The following is a 16,489-nucleotide window of genomic DNA, read 5'->3' as shown; positions in this document are numbered from 1 at the left end:
GGAGATCACAGTGGGGTCAGCCACTTTGCAAGGTTGGTGCCTTACCCTCTGTGATCTCTCTCTCTCTGGCCCAGATTGCTCATTTCTACTTCAGTGCAGGGTAAAGGATGGAAAACCTGACACCCAAGAATCAGAAAAACTTGAAGCACAATAAAGCCAAGCCAAATAAGAAGGCTTGGTGCCAGAGCTGGTGATGGCAGCGCCGTCTGCTCAGCACCCTGAATTAGCAGCCAGGCATGCTGACCTGCCCTTGTACACGCAGAGGACAGGAAGAACCAAACCATTAAGGTGTCCTTCAACATTCACCCCTTTGCTTCCTGAGGCCCAGGGAAGTGGCTCTGAGGCAGAGCACTTGGCATCATGTGTAAGGCCTGGAGTTCTATGTCTGGTGCCACATCGCTCGCTAAGCAATACTGAGAGAATCTTCTAGAGAAGAGCGGGGAACAGTCCCTAAGCACCCTGGGGAGTCACTGCTGAGTAGGGGCAGTTTCTGTTAGAAAAATGAAAAAAGTTCTAGAGACATGGTGTGATGAGTATGTGGCCGTGGGGATGCAGCCTCTCCCTGAGCTGGAATCCTGAAAACAGTGAATAGTATGTGTCATGTATTTTCCTAGAATTTTTCCATTATAGTCAGTGAGGCTACCTTAAGGAAAACAGCTGCAAATGAAGGTGTGTGTGCTCCTGGGGTATTCATCTGCCTCCACCCCTTCCTTTCTGTGCAGAGCCTTCTAGTTCAGCATTTCCCATTGAATTCTTTGGTTCTGGGACCACACAAAGTGGTGTTCAGGGACTACTCCCACCTTGGGGCTCAGGGTTGTTCCTGGCAGAGGCTTGTGGGATTTAACCGAGGCCTCCCACATGTGAACCTTGTGTTCAGCCCTTTCAGCCATCTCTTAAGCCCAGATGGCCCAATCTATGACTATTTCCAGTCCTGCTGGTCTCTTATGACCGTGTGACTAGGCTCCTGCAACAGCCAAGTAAGAAAGCCCTGAGCCAGTCTAAACTCTGAAACAGGTGGATTTTCTCCATCATATCTGACATGTAAGTCAAACACTGTTCCCCTTCCCTTTTTTCTAAAGTCAAAACTTACTTTTGAGCAAGAGTTACAAGAAATTTGACACACTGGTAGCAGCGGCTGCTGTCCACATGATTGCTGTGATGCATCAGAGCTGTGGAGATAAGTGGGAGCGTTAAATTGGATGTGCTCATTGGGAAGAGCTCAGAGGACTGATAGCTCTCCTGTGTTTGCTCTGGCTCTCTCTCCAAGCTCTGACATTTTTCATCTTTTTATTATACTTTTGTTTTGCATAATTACCAAGCAAAGATGAAACTGAGAAGTAGTAGCTCTTTGGTTACAAAAATATACAAATGAGTTGGCTGAGCAGGTTAACAAGCTCACCAAAGCAAGACTGCGCTGACTCAGTAGGATCCTCCAGATTCTAATGGGAAAAACCAGCTGAATCATGTCCAAGACTTGCATACGGTGGTGAAAATTCAGCTTTTGGAACTGAGAGCTTTCGCACTAAAACGTGCACAGGCTGAGTGGAGAACAGTGTCACAGAACGCCTGAAACATGTCTGGCCTATAGAGGAAGCTGACACCCTGATACAGCTCTGTGAACCCCCTCACTGACCTAAATCCAGAGTCTGAGGGAGATGGGTCAGGCTGGGAGAGACCTGTGGAGTTTCCCGCAAGTAACTCCTGACTTGGGCCGGGCTGCATACTTGCCTAGTAATCCATTTTCTGTCTCAAACACAAATTTGACTCGCTCAACTTGAATGGGATCTTCAATGACCTGTGAGAGGAAAGAAATGAAGTTAAAGAGACAAACTAAAGCCCAAATCCTGGATTATATAGGTTGGTACCTTTAAAAAAAACCATATCCAGGAGATAATTTAGTTCCTGATGAACTAACAATTATGCTGGCAATGTCACATATGTCAAATATGTACATGATCTCTGAGCTCTGCTGGGTGTCGTCTGAAAACCAAAGAAAAAGAAAAGCCTGGAGAGGTGGGTAGGAAGCTCATCTTGCATGAGGCCAACTGGCCCTCAGTGGTACCAAAAGCGGGTGTGGCATATTACCCTCTGCCAGAAACAATAACGTAGACAAGACTGTGTAAAAGTTTTGCTACAATACAGGCCATGGGCTGAGGTGAAGGTGCCCTGCTACACAGGCAGGATCTGTCTTCCTCTCTGGGCATTCCTAGCTCCTGGCACTAATGTGAGCACAGTGCAGGGAGAGCTATGGGTCTGATGCCATGTCATTCTTGGATTACTGTCGCACTCCATCATCAATTTCCAATTCCCATCTTGGTGCTTCTTAGTCTGCTCTTCAAAATAATGCTAGGGACTCTCAGACATAAATCAGGAAGCTGTCCATTCCCCTGCTTAAAATCATTCATGGTGTTGTCTCAGAGGTCATGTTCAGTGAGGCCAAAAGGAGGAACCTGAGCCAAGTGCTTATTGGCAAGGAATTGGGCACTACAAGGCAGCAATGCCATAAGGACTCTGCAACCTCATCAAAGGGCTTTGGAGCTACCACTGCAGGGACAGGGCCTGCAGGAAGTGAGACAAATAAGGTCAGAGGCTGGAATGCAGAAATTAAGCATATAAAGATTCGGGCCAACCAGACAGTCACGTGGGCAGAAAGCACCCTCAGGCCTCCACATGAACCCAATAGGCCGACAGAGAAATCTGCACACCTCTTCGGCAGCGCTGAAGGTCCTGCTTGAGCCACTTCTCCAGACCTGAGTTCGGCTGCCATTACAGCTGGTCAAGACACAATCCATTGAGTGTACCAGGAGCTCGGTTGGCAGAGGGTGAGGGCTCTGGGCCAGTGGCCTGGTTGGGACCCTAGCTTTGTTGTTTACTGCAGAGAAACCTTGGCCTCAACAGTTCACTGTGCTAATTCCCAGGTTCCAATGAAACTGTTTTCTACTGGTGTGAACTTCATTCAATTGCCATTTTCCATGCCTCCAATATCAGGGTGTATCCTTCAGTCTATTCATTTTTGTTCCCTGGCTGCCTTCTTTTGACAGACCCCAGTGCTAGTCCACGGCATCTCTTTTCTGCATATACTTGTGCCAGCTGTACACCTCTGAGACTCTCAGAAAGGTCTGTGCTCAGGGGAGGCCCCTCTCCACAACGGAGGCCTGTTACTTTGCCTGGCTTTCTGCCGACTGCTTGTGTCCAGACACACGTGTGACTTCCAGGGAGAGTCACTGTGGCACACTTTTACATCAGTGAGGCATCAAAGAATGATCTGAGGAGGGGACTCAGTGCAAATCAGACGAAAGGAAGATAAAAGGACACAGAAAACAAGGGCTATAAACACACACATGCTCAAGTGACCTCCAGCGTTCATGACTTACCAGTATCTCATGGAGGAGCTGGAATGTGTTCTTTAACTCATGGGGTGGAGCAGTTTCTAACTGGTTCTGAAACATTTTTAAAAAGAGAAAAACATTCCAGTGACTCCAGTTGAAAGCACACAGGGAGAGGCCACCAATAATGCTCAGTTCAGCCCAAGTCATGCTACTATCTGGCTGACCTTGGGCAAGTCAATGGCTCACCCCAAACCTCACTCAATTTGGGAAGTGGGAAAAACTAGAAGTCCTTGTAAGTTGGCCTTCCAGCTGCAACACTTAATACCTGACTCTAAAATTAGGAGCTAGGGGAGAATTCTGGGTCACTAAATAACAGCCGCACATTTCTTTTCTGTTTTAGTTCTACACACCCCTACTGCCTCTCAGAATATTCTGGTTAGGTATGAGAATGTCCGAAGTAAACAGGCTATGAATGTGGTATTAGACAAGGGAGCTTATCTAATAGAACGGGCTGTCAGGAACCTGGGTGAAGAGAACCAGGCTCATCCGATGCTTCTAAGGTACACTGGGCACTAAGCAAGCACCTCACATGTCACTGAATCCATGGTCTGGGAGTTCAATGGTGCTTTTTCCCTCTGTGTGAAGAAAATGGCTGGTGGTGGATGAATCAGTGAAAGGTAGAGAATGAAAGGACATCACCTCTCACAGAGGTTTCTATGGAAGGGTCAAGGGCACCCTTCTCCATAGGTACTTCTCACTGAACCTTCATTACTGTGACCTGTGAACATGATTGCTATTACCACCAGGGTGCAGGCAACAGAGTGTTGCCAAATTTCTATGAGAAAATGTGAATGAATATGTCAGTTCATGGGTAGAGGCCTGGAGAGGCTCACACCAAAGTACTACCAAACAACCTGTCTCTGTGGTGTTGATGTATTTAAGGGAATTAATTAGTCCATGTACCTTGGGGAGGAGCCGCAGGGGTGTGACACGGGATAGAGAGTGGTGGATAGAGTCGACTTGATTTGCATCTTAGTTTTTTGAATATCATATATTATTTGTGTAACTTGAAATGAAAATAAAACATATATGTAGGCTTAAAGATATTCCTAGCAAGGCCCAGAAAGGCAGTAGCTGGCAAGGCTGAGGCCTATGCCTGGGGCCAGGCTGTTGCATCAGTTGCCCACTCTGTCCTTTACTAGTTCCTGAATCTGCTCCTGCCACGGGTGGGTCCACCTTGAGCTTTCTCCTAAGGTTCTGAGACAGCACTTCCAAAGCAGCCTTATGATTTCCCAGACTCCAGCTCCTGGAGCTTCCCCTGCAAAGTCCCTCTTGCCCTTCCTTTCCTTGACAGGCTTTGGGCCAGGACCCACAAATTCTCCTGCAGAGCCTGCTTGTGGGCCACCTTTAGCTCACTGTTCTGGCTGTGCTCTTTCACTCACTCACTCACTCACTCACTCACTCACTCACTCACTCACTCACTCACTCACTCACTCCCTGCCTCCTCAAGCTTCCTCTTACCACAGGCCTCACTTTCAAATGTACAAAGAATATTTGTGCCCCAAATGTATCTAATAATTAGCTCAAAGGATGGATGAAGAACGGGTGAGTTAGGTGTGAGATATGGTGCCTGTGCTTGGTACATAGTGATCGTGATGACGGCACTGGCCAATTTCAACATCAACTACATTACTGTTTCCCAGGAAAACACTCTGAAACCAGAAAGCCATTTTGTTGTTTGTTTGGTATTTTGGGGGCCACACCTGGAGTTGCTCAGGGGTGTTACTCCTGGCTCTGAGCTCAGAAATTACTCCTGGCAGGGTTGGGGACCATATGGGATACTGGAGATCGAATCTGGGTAGGCCATGTTCAAGGCAAATGTCCAACTCGCTGTGCTATCACTCCAGCCCCAGAAATCCATTTGCTACTGTTAATAATAAAGATGACTCATCAGAGAGTGAACCTAACCTAGGGGTGAGTGAGGGGGGAGGAAGACAAGGGTGGTAGTGTGAGGTGTGTGTCAGAGATGACTCCAGGGGCTCTGCTCTTCAAGTGGGAGCCTTGGATTTCCTCCTCAGCACCACAAAGTCCTTAGTATCAGGTACAAAATGACCCTCCCCACATAGAACCCCAAGCAAATACAGACAACTAGTAAAAGAAGGGCAGACAAGATGTGGTAACAAAGGAGATAAAAGAGCACACTCACAGACAGGGGAAAATACTAGGAATAATGTCTAACGAGGGAAAGAAACAGAATTAACAATTTAACATGAAATATCAATTATGCAAAAAATGTGAATAGGAAACAAAAGGGAAACAAACATAAGAGAAAGTTTAGGATGATTATACACTAAGGGGGATTTGGAGGTGTTAATTTACCGAAGGTGAGTTCAGACAAGGGCAAATGGGAAGGTTCTCATCACAAACAAGGACGCAGAGGGGTACCTTGATGAAGTGCAGCATGGTGAAGGAGAAGTGCTCGTTGCAGAAGCAGCTGTACACCACCATCTCCATGAGTGCCAGCAACGAGCCCGGCAGCTCACGAAGTGCAAACATGACCTGGGGAGGAGAGGACAGGTCTGTATTCTTGAGGCATATTCACAGGCAAGCAAGGCTTCTGGTTCTAACGAGAAAGATCAGTTTCCCAAAGCAGGCAAGGCTGCCCCAACCCACCCCTTCCCAGGGGTTCTGGCACAGTGGTCGGAGGCCAAAGTATTTGCCTCTGTGCCCTTTCTGCTCATTTTCTTAAAGATCTCAAGAGGAGCGCTAAGTGATTTTTGTTCTGAAAAGGGGGTAGCTGGTCAAAGAAGTTTGGGAACCTCTATTCAAGATCAGACACTGACTTGAAACCATCAGGGGTAACCCTGGGCAGGTTTCAGGGGTGTCAGTCTGTCTGATGAAATGTGCACCTTTCCTTCAAAGAGGGAGTTTCAGCAGAATTTCAAAGTGACTGCCCCCCCCCAATTAAAATTCTTACCTATGACATTTTTTTAAAAAAATAAAACTTTAACCGAAAAGAAAAGTCAGAGATATGGTGCACAGCACAACTGAGGTAATATAAATTCCAGTAAGATGCAGTGTTTGCTGGGGCTGGAGAGAGCAGTTCAGGGTTTGAGGCACTTACTTGCCTAGTTGCTAGCAGCTGACCATGGCACCACATGGGTCCCCAAGCACCACCGGGAATGACCCCCTGAGCAGAAAAACTGGGAATGACTCCCTGAGCAGAAAGCCAGCAAGCAGCCCTTGAATGCTGCTGGGGGCAGCCCCCAATAAAGACATATTGTTTGTAGATGCATATTTACAGAAATCAGTTACTACAGAAGGGTGGAGAGACAATTCTCAAAGGGGGAGGGGATCAGGGGACTTCTTGGGCCAAAAAGCATAGCCACAGTAGCAGGCTGAGAGCAGCCCACCTACAGTCCTGAGGAGCAAGGGGCATGTGTGCTTCAGAACTGTGAGATTCCAGAACCGAGGAAACATACAAGTGATCCGGAACCAGAACCTCTGGTAACAAACTTTAACAGTCACAATGGTGAGTGCTTTGGAGGCGAGGAGCCAAGATGGAGCCAGAGGTCCAATTCTTGGTCAGAGAGAAGTAAACCATCTCTTTCACTGATTAACATACACCCAGGAAAAGTTAATTGTAAGGAATCATTTCTTCTCTTAACAAAATTCTGATGTAACTCGTCAGTTACATGCAAAAAATATAATAACCAAAGGCCTTTTTCCTCAAGCAGCAAACATTGACCGTGACAGATAACAGCTTCAAAAGAACACGTACATACCTCTAACAGGTAAGGCTTCCCTTCAGACAAGAACAACAAAGCTTCTACTTCCTCATGGAGGGGCAGCAGGGGGCTCGAGGGAGCAATGCTAATAGGTGGCCGTTGTTTAAAGACACCAGGAGCTTTAGGAGACCAAGAAGTAAAACCCACTTACCAGATGTTCCTTCAAGAAACACATCTCTACCCGTCTACCCATTACAATAATGCAATCTCTCAAGAGTCACACCCAGATGCTGAGCACTTGACTGCCCCTCTCCTGGGGCTGAGGGGAAGCCAGGTGAACAGATGGGAACAAAAGTTTACCTACTTCTTTCAGTGTCTGAGCTGTTTGTGCAAGTGTTAAATTTCTAGGTTCCTAGTGTTCTTAACCTAAGACCATCTTTCCAATGATGAGAATTACAAGCAGCATACAAAAACCACCACCAACAAAAAATCCCCCCAAAACAAAACAACATGTCTAAAATTCCTCTAAAGAAAAACACAGGACAAGACTCTTTGTTTCTCAAAATGGATCTCAAAGAAAGGTCATGCCACAGCCTGCCCACATGCAAGGGTACCAGGCACGCAAGAGCTCAGTCAAGTTTCCCTGATAAACTTCCCTGGACGAGGGAAATGCTTTGTGAGGAGTCAACATGGAGAAAGCAAACTACTTCCCAACTACTCGCCAGTTCCCAGCTCCCCCAGAGCCGTCCACAGAGTCATAAACATCTTCAGACAGGGAACTATGCTGAGACTTTTCTAGATCCTGTCTTTAGACCATCTTGCCTGTAAAGTTGGGAGAGAGAGGGCTCAAAAATCCTTCCCAGCCCTAAGGGTTCAAGGTCTGCACTTGACACGGCTGTTGTGTCCACATGCCAGCTGCGAGGTGAAGAGGCACTAGACCTTTCTGTGGAGCCTTCTGGGTTCCTCATCAGCATGAGGGATGCCACTCCCAGACTGGTTGAGGGGCTTCCGGATGGCAAAGCAGAGCACTGTGGAAAGGCACCAGAAGCCCAGGGAAGTGGGGTGCTTTGTGACCAGCTCTGCTGTGTGAATACTGTTTTTGCAGAGGTGGCTGTGGCAATGCCCAGATCAGTGAGAAAGCGAGGGCACAAGTTTGAGCACTGAGCCAAGAATAGGTAGTGCTACCAACTATACCTTTGTTCACATAATAAAGATCAAGGACACTTCACATCTGGATTCCCTTTACACTAATAAATTCTTTGAACTCTTACTTACTCATCCATACTATATCTACAGGTTGATTTTGGATGGACCCCACTCTGAGGGGTCAGAACAAGTGGCCTATTAAGTTCATACAGCTAAGACTAACCAATCTGGCTACTTCCTAACAATTATGAGCTCTGAGTTAGTGTTTAAATCTGATGTGTTTTTAATGCTTATATCTTATGCCCCTTACCATCCCCCCATATCATGATTAGTTTTTTCCTGTGAAACAAGGTGAAGATTAACATGAATAAAACAAGATAAAAGTGTATATGAATATAATTCTATATATGTGAATTTTTGGATGGAGTAATTCAATGTGTAATGTGTATTCAGGATTTGATGTCCAAGTTTTCTACTTTTTAATTACATTGAAACTTCAATACACATTTCACTGTGAACTTGTCCATTTCATCTTGCTTTGCAATTCTCATCATTTGTTTACACGCATAAAAATGGATTACTTTTTCATACTTGAGGTGTACTTGTGAGCAGTGTGTTTCTTTTAATTTTTTTTTTGTTTTTGTTTTTTGGGTCACACTCAGCGGCACTCAGGGTTACTCCTGGCTCTGCACTCAGAAATTGCTCCAGGCAGGTTCGGAGGACCATACAGGATGCGGGGATTCCAATCACCATCCATTCTGGATAGGCTGCTTGCAAGGCAAACTCATTACCGCTGTGCTATCTCTCCGGCTCCTGTTTCTTCTATTTTTACTGAAAACTACCACCGAATAATATATAAGCTTCAAGTTCTGTCTCCATAGAGTTATTATAAACACCCTTTATATATCTCTTTATTTTGTTTTTGGGCCACACCTGGTGGCACTTAAGAGGTTATTCATTGCTCTGCACTCAGGAATTATTCCTGGCAGGCTTGGGGGACCATATGGGATGCCAAGGATTAAACCCAGGTTGCCATGGCCAAAGGCAAATGCCCTAACCACTGTGCAATTGCTCAGCCCCACCTTTTATCTCTTGGGATTGTTTCGTTTTTGGGCCATGCTCAGGGGTTACTCCTGGCTATGTGCTCAGAAATTGCTCCTGGCTTGGGAGACCATATGGGTTGCTGAGAGATTGAACCAAGGCCTGTCCTAGGCTAGCGTGTGCAAGGCACCATGACTCTGCCCCCCTTGGGGGGGGGGGGGCTGTTTTATCTTTTTTATCTCTGGTCTCCAGGCACACAGTAAGAACCAGGCCCAATTCTGTTACTGAAAGCCTGTACCCTTCACCCTTCATTCATTGTGTGTGTGTCTGTGTGTGTGACACATTCCTCACATTAGCGAGATTGTATGCTACTTGATTTCCTCTTGACTTATTTCACTTGGCAGATGCCCTTTGGCATATGGAAGAACAAGGAATCTACAATCTGACAGACCTCTGAGTAGTTTCTCCATCTTGGCTGAAAAATGCTGCAGTGAACACGGGGATGCAAGCAGTTCTGTGAGCTAGTGTTTTCATCTGTTTCTGATAAACACCCCTCAGTGAAACTTGCTGGATTATAGAGTGTCTCTGTATTTTCCATTCTGAGAAAGATATACACTATTTTCCATAGCAGCTGTATCAAATGACGTGTGGATTCTAGTCTTTCTGACCAGAGCATACTAGCAAGTGTGAGCTTCAACAGGAAGGAGAACCACCATTCTAAGGGTTTCTCCAATATTAGAACAGGCAAACGAGACCCAAGTGATTCTAAGCACCAGCAACGCACTCCCATGCACTACCCAAGGGGGCAGGGGGTGTACTCTCTCCACTGTTTTAACAGTGAGGATAGTCTGAGCTTACCCACGTTCCTTTGGGAAGAGACATCTGAGAGCAAAACGAGCAAAGCCACCGTGTTGTGAAGATTCCCAAACTCGCGTGCCTGTGCTGAGCTCCAGCGACGGATCTGCGGATAGAGATGAAGGGCTTGTTTGTGACTTTAAACACAAGAGGGAGAGCGAGGGAAGGATGGACCAAGTCCGCATGACTGAGCCAGGTTTTACAGCAAAGGAGATTATGAAGTCTGAGGCTAGCTGAGGAGAATATTTCTCTGAGGCGCACCAACTCAACGTCTACAAGTCTGTGGATATATTCAGCAGGATCTGGGGGCTTTTACTCCAGGGCAGTTACCCTAGAAAACTGCCCATCCTTTAGTCAATGGGACAACTGTGAGGTGGGAGACAGGCCCTGTCAGCTGCTCAGTTCTGAGTGCTTGTGGGCAGGTCAAGTCATTCTTCCCTGTGACCCTGACTGACATCTTTGGTTAATGCAGAAACAACATTACGTGTTCTGTCTCCTCCAGTGGTAAGGATCACAGACCACATGATATATCAAAAGGGAACATAACTGGAGCTGGAGTGATAGCACAGAGGGTAGGGCGTTTGCTTTGCATGCTTCCAACTAAGGTTTGATCCCTGGTGTCCTATATAGGCCCTGGAGCTTGCCAGGAGTAGCTCCCGAGTGCTGCTGAGAAAGGGCAAATAAAAAAAAAAAAGTGAACATGACTTTATGGCTACATTTTCCTGAAGAGTGAACAAAATTTTACTATGTATTTATTTGGGTCTCCCAAATAGTACTTAGGACTGTACTACTGGCAATCTTGGCCAACCAGTCTCGCAGGTCAATGCCCAAGGATACGGTGCTGCCCAGGTCCTGCAATATATACCAGGGTGCATGGAACCACAACGGCAATGCTAAGGAGGCGAGGCGATACTGGGGGTTATAGCCAGCTAGGAACACGCTACAACAGGCAGTCTGACCCCTTTATCAACTCTGGGTCCCGATCAATGATTGAAGTCAGTAGATTTAATGCCAGCGTCTAATGAGTGTTGGGATAGAAGAGCAAGAAGTGGAAACCAGGCACTAATCTCCACATGGCATACAGATGATGAACTACTGTGGCACAGTGAAGCTGCCGTGTCTGCCTCACAGAACGAGCTTAACTTCCTTCTGCAATGTGCCATCAACCAGGAAGGAGATCTGAGTCCTGCACTGAAGAGGCTGAAGCTGTGTCAGACAATGGGGCGAACACTGAACTTGAGCAGCTGTGCAGGCACCAGACAGGTACACACACTATGAATAACTGAAGTCACTACCACAGGTCCATGTTTTAAATCTATCAAAAGATATACAGCAGATAGGAAAGACACAAATCTAGGAACTTCATACCAGAGTCATTAATAGGCTAAAAAATTCTACTGGCGAGGAGTACAGTGGGTTGTGCACGTGTGTGCGGCTGACCTGGGTTTAACCCCTGGCGCTCCATATGCAAAGCCAAGAATAAATAAACCCTGAACACACTACGTGAGAGTTTGCAAGTGTGGCCCCGAAACAAAACAGAAACACTCCAAAATGACCAGAGTGCATGATTTACACACAGGTGGCCCAGATTCAAGCCTTTGGCACCGATTGTTCTCCAAGCGACTGCTGAGTGCTACCCGACCCATCAAGAAAGCAGGGAGATGCCCTTCAGCACATGGGGTGTCGAGCCCATCACCCCCCCCCCCCCCACAAAAGATGCTCCATTCTTACTACAGAATCCAACCTCCCCTTTCCTTTTATGTGTATCCTCCCTGCAGTGCAACTGTTTGTTGTACAGCCACGTTTCTGGTTCTTGGTTTTGTTCCCAGTATTCCACTAACAATTGCCTCCATGAACAGTCTCACTTCTCAGATCCTGGAGAGTGAGCAGGGAAGAGGAGCTCAAAGTCACAAATGCCCCATCAACATCGACCTTTCCTCTAAAAGACACTGGTATGCCTGCATGGGCTGGGGCTCTAGTTAGCCATCTGCTGGAATCATTAAATTCCTGTGAGGAAGCTGTTAGAAAGAACTGGGACAACAATGCTGTGTCAAGTCCACAGAGAACCAGCATCAAAGTTTTATAAAAACAAAAATACTGGGAGCAAGAGAGATGGCCCAGAGAGCTGGAGCACAGACTTGCATGCGAAAGGCTGTGGTTTGATCCTTGGCAGCACACAGCCTCCCCAAATAGAGGGCAGGGAGGAGGGGCTGTGGCTACTGACACCATCGAAGAGAGGGGGGGAGAGAAGAAAAGAAAAAGAGAAAGAGAGAGAGAGAGAGAAAAAGAGAGAGAGAGAGAGAGAGAGAGAGAAAGAGAGAGGAGAGAGAGAGAGAGGAGAGAGAGAGGAGAGAGAGCGCAGCCACAAGTATGTGTACCTGGTTGTCTGCCGCGTGGTGCCCAGGAGGAAGCTGATCAAGTGCCGCCAAGGCTGAATGCCTCAGCAGCAGGTCTTGCAGCCCGGATACCTTGCTGTCACAAACAGTGAGAAAAGGCACATTTCATTCCCGCCCTCACAAGCATTTTGCCTAGTTGGCTGAGAACAGGATCAGCTACACAGAGACAGGTTTCGTTTAAAATGGAATGTAGAAAACCCGAGTTTTACAAGACTCACTGGTGCACGGAAGTGAGTAACAGTGTGATCAGCCAGCGAGGTCTGAGCACAGAGCCCTCATGCACAGTGAGTTAAGACAAACCCTCATCCATGAATTCTCTTGGGCCACATAGCACACAAGTTAAGATCCTTTAAGAAGTATTGAGAAAAGTGTACCTTCTGGGTCCTTAGGACCAGTTTGAAGTTTTCTCCTATAAAACCTCCTTTAGATTGGGCTGGAGCAATAATACAATGGGTGGGACACTTGTATGTGGATTACCTGGATTTTGATCCCCAGCACCCCTCATGGTCTCCTAGGCCCTGCCAGGAGTGATCCCTGAACACACAGCCAGGAGTAAGCCCTGGCTACAGCTGAGTGCGGCTCTCCCAACCAAATCAAACAAAAATTTCCTTTGCACTATGAACCTGCAGTATTAGAAAATATTAGAAGAAATTTACCTTTTGTACAAAAGTGTTGAACAGGAAAAAGTACTGAGCACAGTTTTTACAATTTTCTGAACATCTTTGTCCAACAGAGCAAGAAGTACCTCCAGTAATTGATGAAGGCTTTTTAACTGGCATAAAGAAAGAGGAAATTACATAAAGAAAAGGAACAGAACACTGACATCTGTAACAGGATTATTTGAAGTATAGTACCGTAGTAACAAAAGGAAAAAAAAAAATCTGATACAATTCAGTCTCTGATTCAGATGAATTTATGCTTTGGAGAGCAAAAAAGAATTATCAGTTTGTCCTCAGGATACTGCAGATACAATGGGAAGAAAAGTCTCAACTTGTTTCTTCACTTTTCAGAGGCTACTACCAATTGGGCCCATTTACTCCAGTGTCAATTTCCCTCAGTCTTAAAAATGGGTGTTCGTGGGGCGTGGGGCTGGAGGCGACATGTCGGGCACCCCTCCCTCCACTCTGCTACTTCTTCACATAATCACAGATGCAAAGAATAGGAACACAGACACAGGCCAGAGGGGCTAGAGACCAAGCCATGGAGCAAATGAGAGCGAACAGCCTGGACAGATGACACGGAATACCAACTCGACTGGGAACTTACTTGGAAGGCCCGCTGACGCCTCATGGAAAGCTTTGAAAAACAGTTTTATTTGTTTAGAAGCCATTTTGGTTATCACATTGCTTCTTTCTTTCCCTCCCACCCAGACTGTCTGTGGACAAATCCCTAGAATCTGATCTGTCACCCTGAAGACCAGCCTTAAGACCGGGCTTCCTACCTTTTGTCAGCTTATTTTCTTTGAAAAAGGTGTCCAGACTTTTGAAATATTCCCATCCATTCTGTCACACCCAAACAAAGATAGAGATCTCAGCACTTTTTTTTAGCACTTGACATTAGAAAGTGGGTGAGGGGAAGTAGACATGAAGTACATGGAATTTGTGGAGGCACATGGCTTGATGCTATGTGTTCTGCCACTCCCTTCCTGCACCTGCAAGATGGGGTAGGATGGGTGGGCCTTATCCCATCACAGGGAGGATATACTAACTCTACTGTTTCCTTTGCTAGGGTATGACAAGATCCTTAAGTGAAATCTTTAGGGAACTTGCAACAAGGAAACTTTGGGATTGCTCTGAGCAGCTTCCACTGGCTTGTTTTACGGTCTCTGCACACAGGTAGAGATTTTGCTTGGAAAACTGATTCTATCACTGAAGTTGATGCAAAAACCACTGCCTTAGAGTAAGCCTCCACTTCCTTCTGATTCTTGGGGACTAGACAGCCTTCTTCTAGATCCTTCCTAACAGGGTACACTAGACCTCCCTGTTCATTTGTGGGCCAAGCCTGTTCCAATTGCCGTATGTGGGGTCAGGCATGGTAGGGAGATCTAGTGGTTGGTAGGCAAGGCATCCACCTAAACTGACATCATCTTCCTTAATGACTGTGCTGGGAGTTGCAAAGCCAATACCTGATTCTGAATCAGCAATTTCTAGAATTTTCATTTTCTTCACTGAGACACAACTGCCTCCAGCCAAAGTTTATAAGGAGCCAATATGTTCTGAAAATAGTATTTTTCAAAGTTTTCCATGTTGTGTCAGCTGTTTGAAACAGCAAACTGGGGAAGTAATGGTTGTATTCTGGGACTTATTAATAGATTCAATGATTAGACTTAGAATCGAATGCCATTTCTTTCCTAAGGCTTCAAATCTTTGGGGAACCAGGCCCAAGGATGGTAATAAGTATCGTGGTTTTAGCATCTGAGGAATGGGTACTTGAAAATCATACTGCAGAAAATAACAGAAGAGAAAAATTCAGAGCAGGAACAAAGACCAGGGGTATGATGGAGACCCAAGAAGAAAATGGCTTTGCCCACGCCTGGGAGGAAGAGGCACTGCCTGGTTGGGTGCAGGTAGGTGGGTCCCATGAGCCAAAAGAGACAGCTAGGGGTGGGGGACGGGACCCCAAATATCTGGAGGGTTCACCTAGCATTTCCAGACTCATGGTAGTCCAATTCAGAAAGCCGAGATGCACAATCCTGAGAGAAGACTCATAAGAGAATTCTCCAGGGATCTGGAAGCAGACGCAAACCCATCTCAGCTCCTTGCTACTCAAGTTTCTAGACCACCCAGGTGGAAAGACCAGAATGGTCCTTTCCTGACATTTGTGAGGAAATCAGTTCGTAGACGGTAGGTTTTTAAGTAGGACAAGTACTAATCTTCCTCTTAGGCTTCCCTTAAATATGTGCAGTTTAAAAAACAACATGGTAACATACAAAATGTAAGGGAAATAATTGTAAAAATAGTGAGACGGACCTTCTCCTGATAAAACAAGGCACTGTCGAGGGTTTTCTCCAGAATCGTAGCCACGGCGACTCGGACTTCCCTCACGCTGCACTCCAGCAAGAAAATCCTACAATGAAGGAAAAACTGGGTGTGGTGTTTAGATCTGAATCCTGAGAACTAAGCTCCCTGCTGTGGCAGGAATCCTCTGTCCTGGTCTGCTGAGAATTCTGGCTGTGCTTCTCAGGGGCAGGACATGGTCACTGCAAGACCACCCTAGCATGAAAAGCACCTTCCACCCATGCAAAGAGGAGCATAAGAGGGTACAAAGGAGCTGTGAGGTACCTTTTGTGCCCCGGACACCCCTGCCATTTCTTAAAACTGGACACATGATGAAGTTCTGGGTACCCCAAGCCTCCACCCAATACTTCACTTACATTCCTGTTCTCTCATCCCTATTCCCCACTCGCAATGCACGGCCCTCCCAGAAGCAATTGGGGCCAATCAAGTTTTTCCCTTTCTTCCTTCCCTCTTTCCTGCCAAAGATGATAATAAGGGTGATGAGTTATGCAGTGCCAAGTACTTTGAGAATTTTATTTGCATCATGTTACAGATATCTGATCTAAAGCTATCATTCCCAGAGTAGCATGAGCCATGAGGGCACACTTCAGTGTGGCAGAGGGCATGGTCCAGTAAACCATCTGCTCTCTGGAGCTGGGTGGCAGGCACCACCAGGCAAAGAAGTGACCCCCAGGTTTGCACACAGGTTTGTAGCTTCTATTCAACACATTATAGAAGTCCAGTCACCAAGAACAGAAAACCTCATCAGCTGCTAATACCACCATTCCCATAACCTGTCACCCGGTCTTATGGATTCCTGTGGGTGGAGTGCTTGTATTTCTTCCCCCCCCACCCCCGGTCTCCATAGGGCCCAAAACGCCAGGCTCTCTTCCCAATGGGAGAAGAGGGCAGGGCTCTCAGTACAGTACTTTTGGTCCTTCTACGCAATGAGTCAACAAGTCCTATCTTGCTTAAGGGGCACCACACTGATAGGCGCA

The 16,489-nt window shown here is 46.4% G+C and overlaps 1 protein-coding gene across 1 annotated transcript in view; it reads right to left on the bottom strand.

The window, feature by feature from the left end:
* USP24 (ubiquitin specific peptidase 24) overlaps window positions 1–16,489 on the bottom strand; it is a 140,153-nt gene that overhangs the window by 2,698 nt on the left and 120,966 nt on the right. Inside the window, 12 exon segments of the mRNA XM_049775466.1 lie at window positions 1,091–1,169; window positions 1,729–1,795; window positions 3,375–3,440; window positions 5,775–5,888; window positions 7,115–7,236; window positions 10,103–10,213; window positions 12,485–12,524; window positions 12,526–12,552; window positions 12,554–12,571; window positions 13,152–13,210; window positions 13,213–13,267; window positions 15,465–15,561. Coding sequence (XP_049631423.1) covers window positions 1,091–1,169; window positions 1,729–1,795; window positions 3,375–3,440; window positions 5,775–5,888; window positions 7,115–7,236; window positions 10,103–10,213; window positions 12,485–12,524; window positions 12,526–12,552; window positions 12,554–12,571; window positions 13,152–13,210; window positions 13,213–13,267; window positions 15,465–15,561 — 855 coding nt within the window.

Source organism: Suncus etruscus, chromosome 6 (assembly GCF_024139225.1).
Source record: "Suncus etruscus isolate mSunEtr1 chromosome 6, mSunEtr1.pri.cur, whole genome shotgun sequence".
Lineage (NCBI taxonomy): Eukaryota > Metazoa > Chordata > Mammalia > Eulipotyphla > Soricidae > Suncus > Suncus etruscus.
This window is presented reverse-complemented; position numbering and strand designations above follow the sequence as displayed.